General features: G+C 46.1%; 1 protein-coding gene across 2 annotated transcripts; it reads left to right on the top strand.

Moving 5' to 3' along the window:
- The first annotated feature begins 6,614 nt into the window (after positions 1-6,614).
- On the top strand, positions 6,615-11,419 carry rps21 (ribosomal protein S21). Of its 2 annotated transcripts, XM_085394082.1 has the most exons (6): positions 6,616-6,700; positions 6,997-7,069; positions 7,150-7,213; positions 10,229-10,300; positions 10,450-10,505; positions 11,363-11,419. In XM_085394082.1, exons 2-6 carry the CDS (start codon positions 7,020-7,022, stop codon positions 11,370-11,372), a joined length of 252 nt encoding a protein of 83 aa, XP_085250208.1. In that variant the 5' UTR covers positions 6,616-6,700; positions 6,997-7,019; the 3' UTR covers positions 11,373-11,419. The 2 variants fall into 2 exon arrangements, with proteins under 2 accessions (XP_085250209.1, XP_085250208.1); XM_085394083.1 differs by lacking the exon at positions 11,363-11,419 and having other exon boundaries at positions 6,615-6,700; positions 10,450-10,509.
- The last annotated feature ends 2,289 nt before the right edge of the window (positions 11,420-13,708 follow it).

Raw genomic sequence — 13,708 nt, 5'->3', positions numbered from 1 at the left:
TTGCAGAAAATTGTGATATTAATTATTTACTTTTCTTATTGACAGCACTGATATATACATAAACAAAAATCCACTTTTGAACGTAGCCAGTCTTGTTAATGATCTCACTGAGGGGGTTCAGGCCTATGCAGAACAGCAGTGGGGACAGAGCATCTCCTTGGTAGATCCCGCACTTGATGGTGACTTGTGCTATGGGCTTGGAGTTGGCCTCTAGTGTTGTACGCCACATCCCCATTGAGTTCCTGATGAAGGCTCTTAGGGTCCCATTGATCTTGTACAATTCTAGGCATTCCAGTATCCAGCTGTGGGGCATTGAGTCATAGGCCTTCTTGTAATCAATCCAGGCAGTGCACAGGTTGGTCAGTCTGGTCCTGCAGTCTCGGCTGACTGTTCTGTCTACCAGTAGCTGGTGTTTTGCGCCTCTGGTATTCTTGCCCATCCTTTTCTGTGGCCCGCTCATGTAGTGACCCATGTGTCTGTTCATCTTAGCCGATAAGAGCCGATAAGGTAAGATAAGAGCCGATAAGATAAGATAAGAGCCGATAAGATAAGAGCCGATAAGATAAGATAAGATAAGATAAGATAAGATAAGATAAGAGCCGATAAGAGCCGATAAGATAAGAGCCGATAAGATAAGAGCCGATAAGATAAGATAAGATAAGATAAGAGCCGATAAGATAAGATAAGATAAGATAAGATAAGAGCCGATAAGATAAGATAAGATAAGATAAGATAAGAGCCGATAAGAGCCGATAAGATAAGAGCCGATAAGATAAGATAAGATAAGATAAGAGCCGATAAGATAAGATAAGATAAGATAAGATAAGATAAGATAAGATAAGATAAGAGCCGATAAGATAAGATAAGATAAGATAAGATAAGATAAGAGCCGATAAGATAAGAGCCGATAAGATAAGATAAGATAAGAGCCGATAAGATAAGAGCCGATAAGATAAGATAAGATAAGATAAGATAAGATAAGATAAGAGCCGATAAGATAAGATAAGATAAGATAAGAGCCGATAAGATAAGAGCCGATAAGATAAGATAAGATAAGAGCCGATAAGATAAGAGCCGATAAGATAAGATAAGATAAGATAAGATAAGATAAGAGCCGATAAGATAAGATAAGATAAGATAAGATAAGATAAGATAAGATAAGAGCCGATAAGATAAGAGCCGATAAGATAAGATAAGATAAGATAAGATAAGATAAGATAAGAGCCGATAAGATAAGATAAGATAAGATAAGATAAGATAAGATAAGATAAGATAAGAGCCGATAAGATAAGATAAGAGCCGATAAGATAAGATAAGATAAGATAAGATAAGATAAGATAAGATAAGATAAGATAGAACTTTATTAATCCCTCGGGTGGGTTCCTCTGGGAAATTCGATTTCCAAAAAGCACAGCACCGACAGAAGTTACAGTTACACAATGTTATATATATATACACACACACACACACACACACACACACACACACACACACACACACACACACACACATATATAAATACAGAGACAAATATAAATAAAATATACGAAGGGTATAAATAGAATAAATAGGAATAAAAATAAAAATACAAGTGAATTGCACATTTCAAGTATTGAGTCTATTGCACTGTTGACTATTTACAAAAGTATTGCACAAGGTATTGTACAGTGAGGTGAAGAGGCACTACAGCTTAGTTGTTCCCCCCTCCTTTGTCCTCCTGTTTCCCCTCCCTCTCCCCTCCAGAGAGGAGTTAAACAGTCTGATGGCGTGTGGGACAAAGGAGTTTTTAAGTCTGTTAGTTCTTGTCTTGGGGAGAAGCAACCTGTCACTGAACAGACTCTTCTGGTTGTTAATGGCCGTGTGCAGAGGATGCCCAGCATTGTTCATAATGTCCATCAGTTTCTTTAATGTCCTTTTCTCTGCCACTGTCACCAGAGTGTCCAGCTTCATGCCGACCACAGAGCTAGCCCTCCTGATCAGTTTCTCCAGCCTGGATGAGTCCTTCTTTGCTGTGCTGCTCCCCCAGCACACCACAGCATAGAAAAGTACTCCAGCAACCACCGACTGGTAAAACATCCTCAGGAGCTTCCTGCAGATGTTAAAAGACCTCAGCCTCCTGAGGAAGTACAGTCGGCTTTGGGCTTTTTTATACAGGTGCTCTGTGTTGCATGACCAGTCCAGTTTATTGTCCACCCACAGCCCGAGGTACTTGTACTTGTTGACCACCTCCACCTCCTCCCCCTCTATCTGAACCGGCAGTGGACCTTCTCTGGACCTCCCGAAGTCCACAACCAGTTCCTTAGTCTTTGAGGTGTTGAGCTGCAGGTGGTTTGTGTGACTCCATGCGACAAAGTTCCTCACCAGACTTCTGTACTCCTCTTCCTGATCATCCCAGATACACCCCATGATGGCCGTGTCATCTGCAAACTTCTGAATGTGGCATAATTCAGAGTTGTAGCAGAAGTCAGAGGTGTACAGGGTGAAGAGAAGAGGGGACAGCACAGTTCCCTGTGGTGCTCCTGTGCTGCTGACCACTGTGTCAGACGTGATGTCCTTCAGCCTGACGTACTGTGGTCTGTCGGTGAGGTAGTCGGAGATCCAAGCCACCAGGCAGGGGTCCACCTCCATCCTGTTCAGTTTTTCCTGAAGCATACAGGGCCGGATGGTATTAAAGACACTGGAAAAGTCAAGAAACAGGATCCTGACCGTGCCTTTTCCCCCATCCAGGTGTGAGTGGGCTCTGTGTAGGAGGTACAAGATGGCATCCTCCACTCCGACACCCGCCTTGTATGCAAACTGTAGTGGGTCCTGGGCATGTTGTACCTGTGGTCGGAGGAGGTTGAGGAAGAGCCGCTCTAGAGTCTTCATAAGATGTGACGTCAGTGCCACCGGTCGGAAGTCATTCAGCTCATTGGGCCGGTTCTTTTTGGGGACTGGGACGATGCAGGATGTCTTCCATAGGGCGGGCACTCTCCCCAGTCGCAGACTGAGGTTGAAGACTCGTTGTAGCGGCTCCCCAAGTTCAGCAGCACACGCCTTAAGCATCCTAGGACACACCTTGTCTGGGCCTGCTGCCTTTCTGGGGCGAAGCTTCCTCAGTTGTCTCCTGACCTGATCCACTGTGACACTGGGAGATGTTTGGGAGGAGGGGAGGGGGGGAGATGTCTTGCTGCTGAGAGAGGGGTTGGAGGAGGGGGGTGTCATGGTGTCAGGAAGGGGGGGAAGCGAGGGAGGTAGGAGAGTGGGGGGAGGGCTCTGTAGTGAAGGTGAGGGTGAGGGTGGGGGGTTGTGGGCTGGTCAAACCTGTTGAAGAAGTTGTTGAGTTCGTTTGCCTTCTCCACAGTCCCCCCCCCCCCCCCCCCCCCCCACTGTGCTTTTCTTGGTGTTGTGGCCTGTGATGGTTTTCACACCATTCCAGACCTCCCTCATATTGTTCCTCTCCAACTTCTGCTCCACCTTCCTCCTGTAGGTGTCCTTTGCTTCCCTCAGGCAGCGTTTCACCTCCCACTGTGCTGCTTTCATCTCCTCCTTCACTTTGCTCCTGAAAGCCTTCTTCTTCATGTTGAGGACAGCTTTGACTTCCTGTGTTACCCACGGTTTGTTTTTAGGATAACACCGTACCGTCTTAGCAGGGGCGACATGTGTCGCATGCCGGTCTGTCCCTTTGTTCTTAGTGCCAGCAGCTCCGCTCTCGAATAGATGAAGGAGCTGGTTCCAGAAGTTTTAAAAAGTGCATTATCCATCTTGTATCGCTATATCTAAGAGGTATAAGTAGAGGAAGGTGAAATAAAGTTTGAAAAGCCTAGTCTAAAAAAGTTAAAGTTAAGAAAAAGGTGCGGTGTTGCAGAGCTACTTGGAAAGGCTGCCGTCACTCCAGCGCCATCTTGAATCATGATGCCTGACAGGAGCTTCCATGTAGTACTGAGGCAGGTTATTGGTCGGTAGTTGGAGGGGACCGGTCCCTTCTTGGGGTCCTTGGGGATCAGGACCGTCCGGCCTTCAGTTAGCCATTCCGGGTGTCTCTCGTTAACTAGCAGCTGGTTCATTTGCGCTGCCAGGCACTCGTGGAGTGCAGTCAGCTTCTTCAGCCAGTAGGCGTGAACCATGTCGGGCCCTGGTGCTGTCCAACTCTTCATACTGGAGACCCTTTCTTGGATATCTGCCACCGTGATGGTTACTGGACCCTGTTCAGGGAGGTCGCTGTGGTCTGCCCTCAGATCCTCTAGCCACTGAGCATTGCCGTTATGGGTTGCATCCTTCTCCCATATGCTCTTCCAGTATTGCTCCGTCTCCAGCCTTGGTGGTGCTGTTCTCTTATTGTTCCCTTGCCACTGAGAGTACACCTTTGCTGGTTCTGTGGAGAACAGCTGGTTTATTCTCCTGCCTTCTATCTCTCTGGTGTACCTCCTCAAGCAGCTGGCCAAGGCTGTGAGTCTTTGCTCGGCAGTTTCCAAGGCCTCATTCTGGACAGCTTGCTGTATTTCTTAAGCACCTTCTTCATTACACCTTTCTGCAGCTCCATGGTGGCATCCATGATGTTCATGATGTCATACAGGAGGATTTCATGATTTACAAACACCTGACTTCAATAGATGGGGTGAGAAGTTTGTAAACAGAAAAATGAGGAGGCTGAACTGTACAGATATGGAGATATGACTGAAATGTCAAAACACATTTGCAGTTCAGTGGAATAACCACACTCATACTGAAAGAAAACAGTATCAGTAAGGCATTACAGGGATATGTGGGTGGACAGAAACCAGCTCAAACTGTGATGCAATGCGCCCTCTGCATAGCATCACGCTGTTGGTTTATGCTCCAGGAAGAACCGCGAGGTCCAGGTCAGAACTAAGCTTAACTACTCCTGGACTGAAGTGTGGTGGTGACAGAGGCTTCTCTGTGGCAGGAACCAGACTCTGCAATAGTCTTCCTCTTAATATTAGACCTGCACAAACACTAACACTTTAAATCATCACTAAAGACACATTTTATGGTCTGGCTTTTCACACACGTTGAACATTTTGGTTTTAACAGCCTTATTTGTTGTTGTTTTAGTTGCTTTTATTGATTTATTTTATTGATTCATTTGTTTTTCTATGTTTTACTGCATCATTGTTCTGCATTTTATTTATTTTAGTGGCATTTTACAATGTTAAGCACTTTGTGCAGCATGGACTGTTGGTATTGTGCTATATAAATGAACTTGACCTTGACTTGTCGCCGAGTGTTTGCTCATAGGGGCTTGTTTCATTGTTGGGGTTTTCTGTGTATTACTGTAAGGCCTCCACCTGACATCAGAAAGCAGCCCATATCAGATCTACTGCAACAATCCAGCCTGTCTCGGCCTGTTTAAGAGCAAGTGACGCAGTCACCAGAGTTTCCGTGTCATGGAAAAATAAATATTTCTATGAGAGCATTCTTTCAAAGTAAAAGCATTCACATTCTTTCACCAGCTGAAGTTGAGCTGAAGACCAACAGCAATTCTTAGTTTCAATTACGTTCAGCTCAACCTCACTGCTGCCTTTGACACTGTGGATTCAAAGGCTTTGTAACTCTGCACAGATCAACATGCAGTCAGCAATTCTCAGCGGTCGGTCTTTATCATTACTCTTTAAACTTCACATGCTCCGGCTTAGTACTGTCATAAGGACTCACAATGTTTCCTATGCAGATGACACACAGTGGTACTTCTGATTCTACTCTGATGACCTCTGTGCCCTAGAGATGTGCAGATCGATCCTGAAATATCGATTCCTCCGATATCAGTCATTTATGTTCTAGAATCGATTCTCACATTAAAATATTGATATTTTAGTAATTTAGGGTAAATTTGTAGTTTATCATTAACACAGTGGAAAGAAACTATAACATTCGGATCGTCTACACTGGAAGGAACTACTTCCTCTTCCGCCTTTCATAGTCATGTGCGAAATACGGCTGCATAACCGTGTGGCAGCCCCTGGCGTGCGCACTCACAACAATGGCTGAGCGTAAATGGAGTCATGTGTGGACGTGTTTTACCTCCACAAACAGCCAAGACGCAGTTTGCGATGTGGCAAGACAGTGAGGTTTCGTGGCAGCTCCACTGACCTCATCAAACACCTCAGAATAAATCATATCACAGAATATGACGAGCTTATGTTGAGGCGAACTGAAGAGGAGGAGAGGGACAGGTGCTGCTAGGGCGAGACAGACGTCTGTGGCAGAGTCCTTTAGTGCTGAACATGCTCAAATGGCGCACAACTTCCGTTTTTATAATTTGAGATACAATAAAAGATACAGTAAAAAAAGGTTTTGTACAAAGTATCGGTATCAGATCAGTATCGTCGATACCACCCTGAATTTTACTTGGTATTGGATCGGAAAGGAAATCAGTGGTATCGCACATCACTAGTGCAGGTCTGACCTCGTACAAGGGCTCCCTGCTCGCATTTCCTCCTGACCGATAGGTGTCGCCACTCAGAAAAGCTGAGCAACAACTAACGCGTGGCGCGTGAACGAGGCTGAAACGGTCCGTTAGAGTTTAATGTGAATATAATCCCAGAATGCATCGGGCAGCTCTACGGGCGACAGGAAATGTTTTAGAAATGAAAAATTAAAAAAAATAAATAGTTTTCATAAAAATCAGACACGCACACGCGATTTACGTGTTTCCGGTGACGAAGCTCCTCCCTTTCCTTTTCGCCACTTAACTTGCACGGTACGTGTGTCTCGCGCTCTCCGAGTAAAAATGTCTGAAAATGTGTTTTATCGTCGGCTGGCTGTGATTTCTGAGCCGGGCTCGTGCTGTGGGTGTGTGTGTGTGTAGCGTGTGGGGGGCTCCCGGGCTCCACGTGTGCTGATGTTAGCGTTTGTGTCCCGCAAAGAGCCGCACGAGGCCGCAGTGTGGGCTCGGGTGTTAGCCTGTTAGCATCGCGGCGGCGCTATGTGTCTGTGTTAGCCTGTTAGCATCGCGAGGGCGCTGTGTGTGTTTTCAAAAGTGTGACGTGTTTGCAGGTGACACCCGAACGAGCTCCAACATGCAGAACGACGCCGGTGAATTTGTGGACCTGTACGTCCCGCGGAAATGGTGAGAGCAGCGAGGAAGAAAGTTAGAGAGACAGGTGATGGCGAGCTGACGTTTAATGAAGTATGTGTGTGTGTTTGCAGCTCTGCCAGCAACAGGATCATCGGAGCCAAAGACCATGCTTCCATCCAGATCAACATCGCTGAGGTGAGAGCTGGTCAGAGGGCCTCGGGTGGTGTGTAGGCGGGTCCAGTGATGATGACGTTTGGGAACAGAGCGTGCCCTGTGTGGTTTGGGGTCGTCTTTCCGTGGCAGGCAGCAGGTTGATCCTGAGATAAGGGGAAACCCCGGGTTTGTGTTCCTCAAAGACAGATGGAGTAGAATAGCCTTTGTCATTGTACACGTACAACAAACTGTAGATGCTCCACACCAACTGTGTCGGAAGGGCGCTTCAACCAGGCTTCGGTCAGCTGCCTCCTGTGTGCCGCCTGGCAGCGTGCCGTGCCATGCCATGGCGCCTTTGATGCCGTGTGTGCTGCCTGTGGGAAACATGGGTAGAAAGAGCCATGTTTTTATGATTCTGTTACCCGGCTGTTTTCTGTTGCCATGGTGACTCCCGGAGCTGCATTTATGATTTTCTGAAACTCGAGCCTGGTCTGAGCTCATCTCAGACTTTAGTCCGGTACCTGACCTGTAGCAGGGAAACGCTCAGCGTAACGTTAACGTTGCTCTGTTTGTGTTTCTGCTGGCACATTCATCCAATCAAATCTCTGCTCTTGTGGTCTGACCAGCTGAGAGGGCTGGTAGTCCAGTGAGCAGCTCATCACAGGGCTGTGATCCTTAAACATAGTAGCTGGTGTTTGGACCCAGTGGTCCTTGTGAGTGCTCCTCTGTAGATTTGGGACCCCTGGAAGTAGGGCTGCACGATTTTGCATAAAATGAGAATCACGATTTTTTTGGCTTAGAATTGAGATGGCCTGCCTGCATTTGTATAGCGCTTTTCTAGTCCCTAAGGACCCCAAAGCGCTTCACACTACATTCAGTCATTCACCCATTCACACACACATTCACACACTGGCGATGGCAGCTACATTGTAGCCACAGCTGCCCTGGGGCGCACTGACAGAGGCGAGGCTGCCGGACACTGGCGCCACCGGGCCCTCTGACCACCACCAGTAGATCACGATTCTCTTTTCCAGTATAAATATTTATTGCACTTATTAACTGCACATCAACTTCGTAACAGTTGAGACTGAACATAAAAACAACAAATGTCTCACGTTTTGTTGTTGTACTGCTTGAAATTCCGTCTCCACCGTTGCTCGACGCTGCGTGTATAGAGCAGGTAGTGCAACAATAGAAAAATAGTTGTGGGACGGCACTGTGTAGCGTTTGTCTAGGGTGTTGATCATTTTCCTAAATCCCTCCTTTTGCACAGTGTTGATGGAGCCATATCTTTGGTCAGGTGATAAGTGATAGCCTCCGTAATGTCTTTGTGCCTGCGGGAGGTCGACGGGTATAGAGAAGCGCTGTATAAGGTTCCCGTTATTGATGTTTGGGTGGTTGACCGGGACGGATTTTCTCCTGTCACTTTCTCGTCATCCCTGACGTGCTCTCCGTTGTTGTTTCCCTGCTAATTTTAGCATCACACGGCACAGCTTCTGTATCACGTGGTATAAGGCTCCGCCCTTGTCATTTGTTGAGCAGGAAGAGTGAGCGCTTGTTTTCATGCAGAGTACGTCCCGGATCAAAATGCGGTACAATCGTCGTCTTTTTTTTGTTTTGTTTTGTTTTAAATCGTTGTCATTTGGAAATGAGATCGCACATAAGTATGAATCGAGATCGCGATTTTCTAACAATTAATCGTGCAGCCCTACCTGGAAGTTTATTTTAAACCTGTTATTACTGACTTGGTTTTAATTTGGACAGTGATTATAAGTTGGACAACCAAATCAGAGAAGTGGTGAAGTCCAGTTTTTATAATGTAAGGCGAGAGTGAAATCTTTTCTTTTTAGGCAGCACTTGTAATCATGCTTTGAGTGCTGCCCAGTGATCCATGCCTTTATTTCATCCTGTCTGCAGAGTGTAACTCAGTCAGTTGCTGCCGTCACGTCTGCAGCTGGCTCAAAAAGCCGCTGCACGACTGACAACAGGTAAAAAAGAGCATAATCCCGGTGCATGCCTCACTGCGCTGGCTGCCCGTGTCTTTTAGAGTTCATTTTAAAATTATGTTTGTGTTTAAATACTTTCAGTCTTGCCCCGCTTTACCTCTCTGAGCGTCTTCATCTCCACACACCCTGTCGGTCTCTTAGGTCAGCTGACCGGCTGCTCCTGGAGATCCAGAAGGAAGCTCAGAGGGGGCGGGGCCTTTTCTATAGCGCCTGAATTATGGACTAACCTGCCCTTGCACATTAGAGAGGCCGCTTCACTGTCCACTTTTAAAACGCATCTTAAAACCATTTTTATTCTTTGGCTTTTGACCTCAGTGAGACTTAGTTTCTCTTGTGATTAAATTAGTTATTAGCTAACTAATTAATTATTTTACATTTTTCTTTTATTTGGCTTTTATCTATAGCTTATGTAATTTTATTATTTCGTTCCAATGTACAGTACTTTCTGTCAGCTGTGGCTGTTTTCGACTGCTTTCAAAATAAAGATTTTAGCATGATGGCGGCATCAGGAAATGCAGGTGTGCACCGTTACCTCAAAGGGTCCAGATGCGCCGCTCAGCTGGACGTGTTCCTGAGGTAGCATTTTTAAAATGAATGACATATAGCAACATACAGGTGTGTCACCTGATCAGCGGACACCTGTCCGTTCACGACTTGGTGTGTGTGAGCTGGGACTCTTCATGTTGGAAGTGCTGCAGGCAGCGAGAGGACGGCGCTCCATGATTCACGAGTATGTAAATAATGCGGCTCATTATCGTTGGATCTGCGTGCCGTGCACACACATTTGCAAGATGTGTGAACCGCAGAGGCACCAGAGGGAAGCTGGAAACTGATGTTCGCTCACACAGAAGTCGTTCCTGTTCCAGAGGGACGTTGTTCCAGTTCCACGCTCCGGTGGGACGTTCCTGTTCCAGAGGGACGTTGTTCCAGTTCCACGCTCCGGTGGGACGTTCCAGTTTGGAGTTGTGTGGAACTGAAACGCTGATGTGATGCTCGGGCCGCTCGTGGTTAAAGTGACGGGTGTCTGAATGTTTCTTTTGTCTTGTTTCAGGTTGATAAGGTGACCGGACGCTTCAACGGTCAGTCCAAGACCTACGCCATCTGCGGCCCCATCCGCAGGATGGTAAGTGTGAGCAGAACATTAAACACGCCCTCAGTGTTCTAGGTGGAACCACTGAGAGCAGCCACAACAAACCCAGACATCTCAGATTCAGGGCTGAGACTCTGGGATTTTTTTTCTATAAATCTGAACAGACTGTTTGTGTGTTTCAGGGCGAGTCTGACGACTCCATCCTGAGGCTGGCGAAGAACGACGGCGTCGTGGTGAAGTAAGCAGCTCTCACGTTTGATCGTAAACTGTTAAAGTGAGGCTGGGGTGCAGTGGCGTCACAGCACGGCTTCGTTCAGCCAGCCGTACGTCATCGGCGACCTCGATCACGAACCACGCGACGGCCGCGTCACTGTCACAGAACTGTATTTACGCACAATGATTTTCAGACACGGCGAGCTGATGGAGACAAACAGGATGCAGTGCTAACCAAAGATCACCAAAGAAAATAAATGAAATATCTGAGCGCTGAGTCGTGCGAGTAAAACAACAACGCTGGAAATGTTCTTTAAAAAGACGGAGCAGTAACACGTCAGCATTTATCAGGTTCAAACTCTAAAACTCTCAGAGGAAATAAAGTGACAGTAAAGGGTCATGACATCAGCACAGCATCGTAGCGTTTATAGCTCAGTGTCAGCTGGTGCAGGAGGACCGCCTCCTGTGATCGCAGTAATCTGAGCTCCAGCACCAACAGCTCGTTAAAACGCCGGTAACACCCACCGGTCACATGAGAGGTTACAAACATCTAGAGGCGCCCGACACCAAAGCAGCGGCTCGTCTCGGCCGATGTGACGTCGCTTTTGTAGGAGCACGATGGCCTGGTGGCACTGAGGCTTAATCCACATTAAACCGCTTTCATTTCCCTGCATCATTAACCCTGAAAACACTGCGAGCGTTTGTGCGGACAGTCAGTAAACTTCAACTTCCTGTTTAAACATCAGGATTTAGAGCGCCACTGCCAAACATGTGGCGTCATCAGTTTTATTAATGTGAGACACTTTATTGTGAAAGTGTTTAAAAGAAGACAGGAAGTCTAAAGTGTGCGTCTAACAGCTGTTTCCTGTTTTTCTTTTGCAGGAACTTCTGAGTGTGTGCAGCTGGAGACAGTTTGGAAAATAAAATGAGAAAATAAAATCGTCTGCTGTCGTTTCTTCACATTTGATGGGTCGCATACGGGTCTGAGCATGCTCAGTGCGTTGGCTGAAAATAGGGCTTCAGTTATTGTACCTGCATAAAAACCAGAGGCTGGTGCTGGTCAGCTAAACACAAACCGCTGAAGGAAGTCAGCTGTGGGTTTGGGGGGGGTCAAAGGTTACTACAAACTGTTTCTGTGGGGAGGAAAGGTGAAAGGTCAGCGAGCTCCAGTGGGTCTAACTGATGCGCCACGTTCTCAGGCATCAGCGAACGCCTCCAGAGGGCAGGGCCGCAAAGATTTAACCAAGATTGTCTCTTTCTCTGCCGAGCAGGCGCTTTCTTAAATCTCAGCATCATATTTGTCTGCAGCGATGGATCTGTATGTGTGTGTTTACCTTTAAAACTTCACTGATGTGTGTGCGCAGCTGGAGTTTGTAGTAATCGTGACGGTCTGAGTGAGAGCAGGTATAATTTCCTCTCAGACTCATTGTTCAGGTAAATCCGAGCTTTGAGATTGTGCTAAGTGTTTGTTGTCGTAGCAGCAGTTTACTGTGGCTCTAATGAGATTTCACAAATGATCAATGAAGCTGATAAATGATGTCATATTTTATCCCCTGAGAGGAAACCCAGAGGTTCGAGTCTGGTTCCTGTGATCAGTTGTCAGAGTTCGATGTCAAAACTTCACAAAGTGCATTCTGGGTAAACTTTCATGTTTGATAGGTGTCTGCTCAGGACAGGTGGGAGCAGATGAAAGGTCTCCTTTAACCTAAGAACCGAACTCTTCCACGGCAGCATTTTTAATTTCTCTTTGATATTTGGGCTGATTGGGGCCCGATGAATGTAAAAACAAAGAATTACCAGATTTTTTTTTTAACCTTATTTTTGTTTTTAAGAAAAATAAGAGCCATAAATGAGGATATTCATTTAAAATTTTGATAGAACAGTAGCAGTATAATGTCCTCTTAAGTGGATAACAGGCCCACGTAGAGCAAAATTGAGTATTTTGGTCTAAATAACCTAAAATGTGATGTCCACATATGTGGACGGCAGGTCCTAGGAGGTTAAATGTACAGTTAATACCAGGATCGTCCTCCTGGGACCCTAACACTCATAAACCTGTGAAGAACCGTATGATGCTGCGCTTTGTAAATTCACCTTTTACCTTTGAAAAGTCTGAATCATCATGATGAACGTAGGATGTCCCAGCAGGTCCTGAAGGGCACATGAAGTTCACCTGAGACTGGTCCAGGTGGCAAAAATCAATAAAAAGCAGGTGTTTCATAGAGGGGAGGAGCCACAGCCAGGGAAAAAACAGTTTCCTATATCATCCAACAGGGGGCAGCACGAGATAAAAATACAAGCCTGCAAACAGGAAGAAAAACTTAACTTTTCATTTAACAGCAATGAAGGAAACACAGCGAGCTCCATCGACGTGAAGGTGTTAATTCTGCCGTGCAGGATTTCTCTGGTCATGTGACTTTACGTTAGACTTGTAGTCAAGACCGCCTAAACCACAACATCGAGACCAAGTCGAGACGAGACAAAAGTCTTTAAGCTGCAGCCAGATGCTGCTTCGTTTACGGGTCTCAGGCATATTTATGTGTTCTTGCTCTCGCACAGCCCTCCTCACCGCCGTCTACTGCCTCTCACTGAGAGGACCGACGCACGCTCCACTTGACTGTCGCGTCCATCACCCTCTCTGTTTTTCACATGATGATGTTATCCTGTATCCTCGCACGTGATTGGCCACAATATGATTCACTACAAAGCGCTCTGTAAGCACGGCTCAGAGCTGACGCTTTTGCGCATGACACATTATTGAACGTTACGTTGTGTGTCATCGATACTGTTGACTCCAGAGGCGGAGCCAGACACCCGGGGCTTGGCCCTAAAGGGTAGTATGCATGTGGGATGGGGGGTAGAAATGACTGAAAGATTGTCAGGCTCTGTTTTGAGTTTTGTTCAAAAAACAATGACTTCATATAGGGAAAAATATATACCACATATGCAGGACACCTTAAACTAGTTTTCTAATTAAGCAGTGAGGCAGAACAAAGTTGGGCTGTATCAAGACACGAGGACTAAACCCCAATTCAACCAGACCCAGAAATTCCTGTTGTTTTGCATAGAAATATACTGAACAACATACAAAGCATGATAAATAAAATAACATCTACCTGAGTTTTTTCTTTGAAAGAAGCTCCTTATGTCCATTCTTGTATATCAGTGCATTACTGAAACCGGTTTGTTTAGCCGTGGAGGGAAACAACTGAAAATATGAAATAAACA

Source organism: Rhamphochromis longiceps, linkage group LG20, assembly GCF_057381845.1.
Source record: "Rhamphochromis longiceps isolate RC_006_pf linkage group LG20, R_longiceps_female_GT1.1, whole genome shotgun sequence".
Lineage (NCBI taxonomy): Eukaryota > Metazoa > Chordata > Actinopteri > Cichliformes > Cichlidae > Rhamphochromis > Rhamphochromis longiceps.
Note: the sequence above shows the minus strand (reverse complement) of the source record. Positions and strands in the feature narration are given on the sequence as shown.

Excerpts from the sequence above, each read along its gene's own strand:
- rps21 (XM_085394082.1), top strand. The coding sequence starts at position 7,020 with ATGCAGAACGACGCCGGTGAATTTGTGGACCTGTACGTCCCGCGGAAA. Across the intron at positions 7,070-7,149 it reads CTGTACGTCCCGCGGAAATG|CTCTGCCAGCAACAGGATCA; the intron begins GTGAGAGCAGCG and ends GTGTGTTTGCAG. Across the intron at positions 7,214-10,228 it reads TCCAGATCAACATCGCTGAG|GTTGATAAGGTGACCGGACG; the intron begins GTGAGAGCTGGT and ends GTCTTGTTTCAG.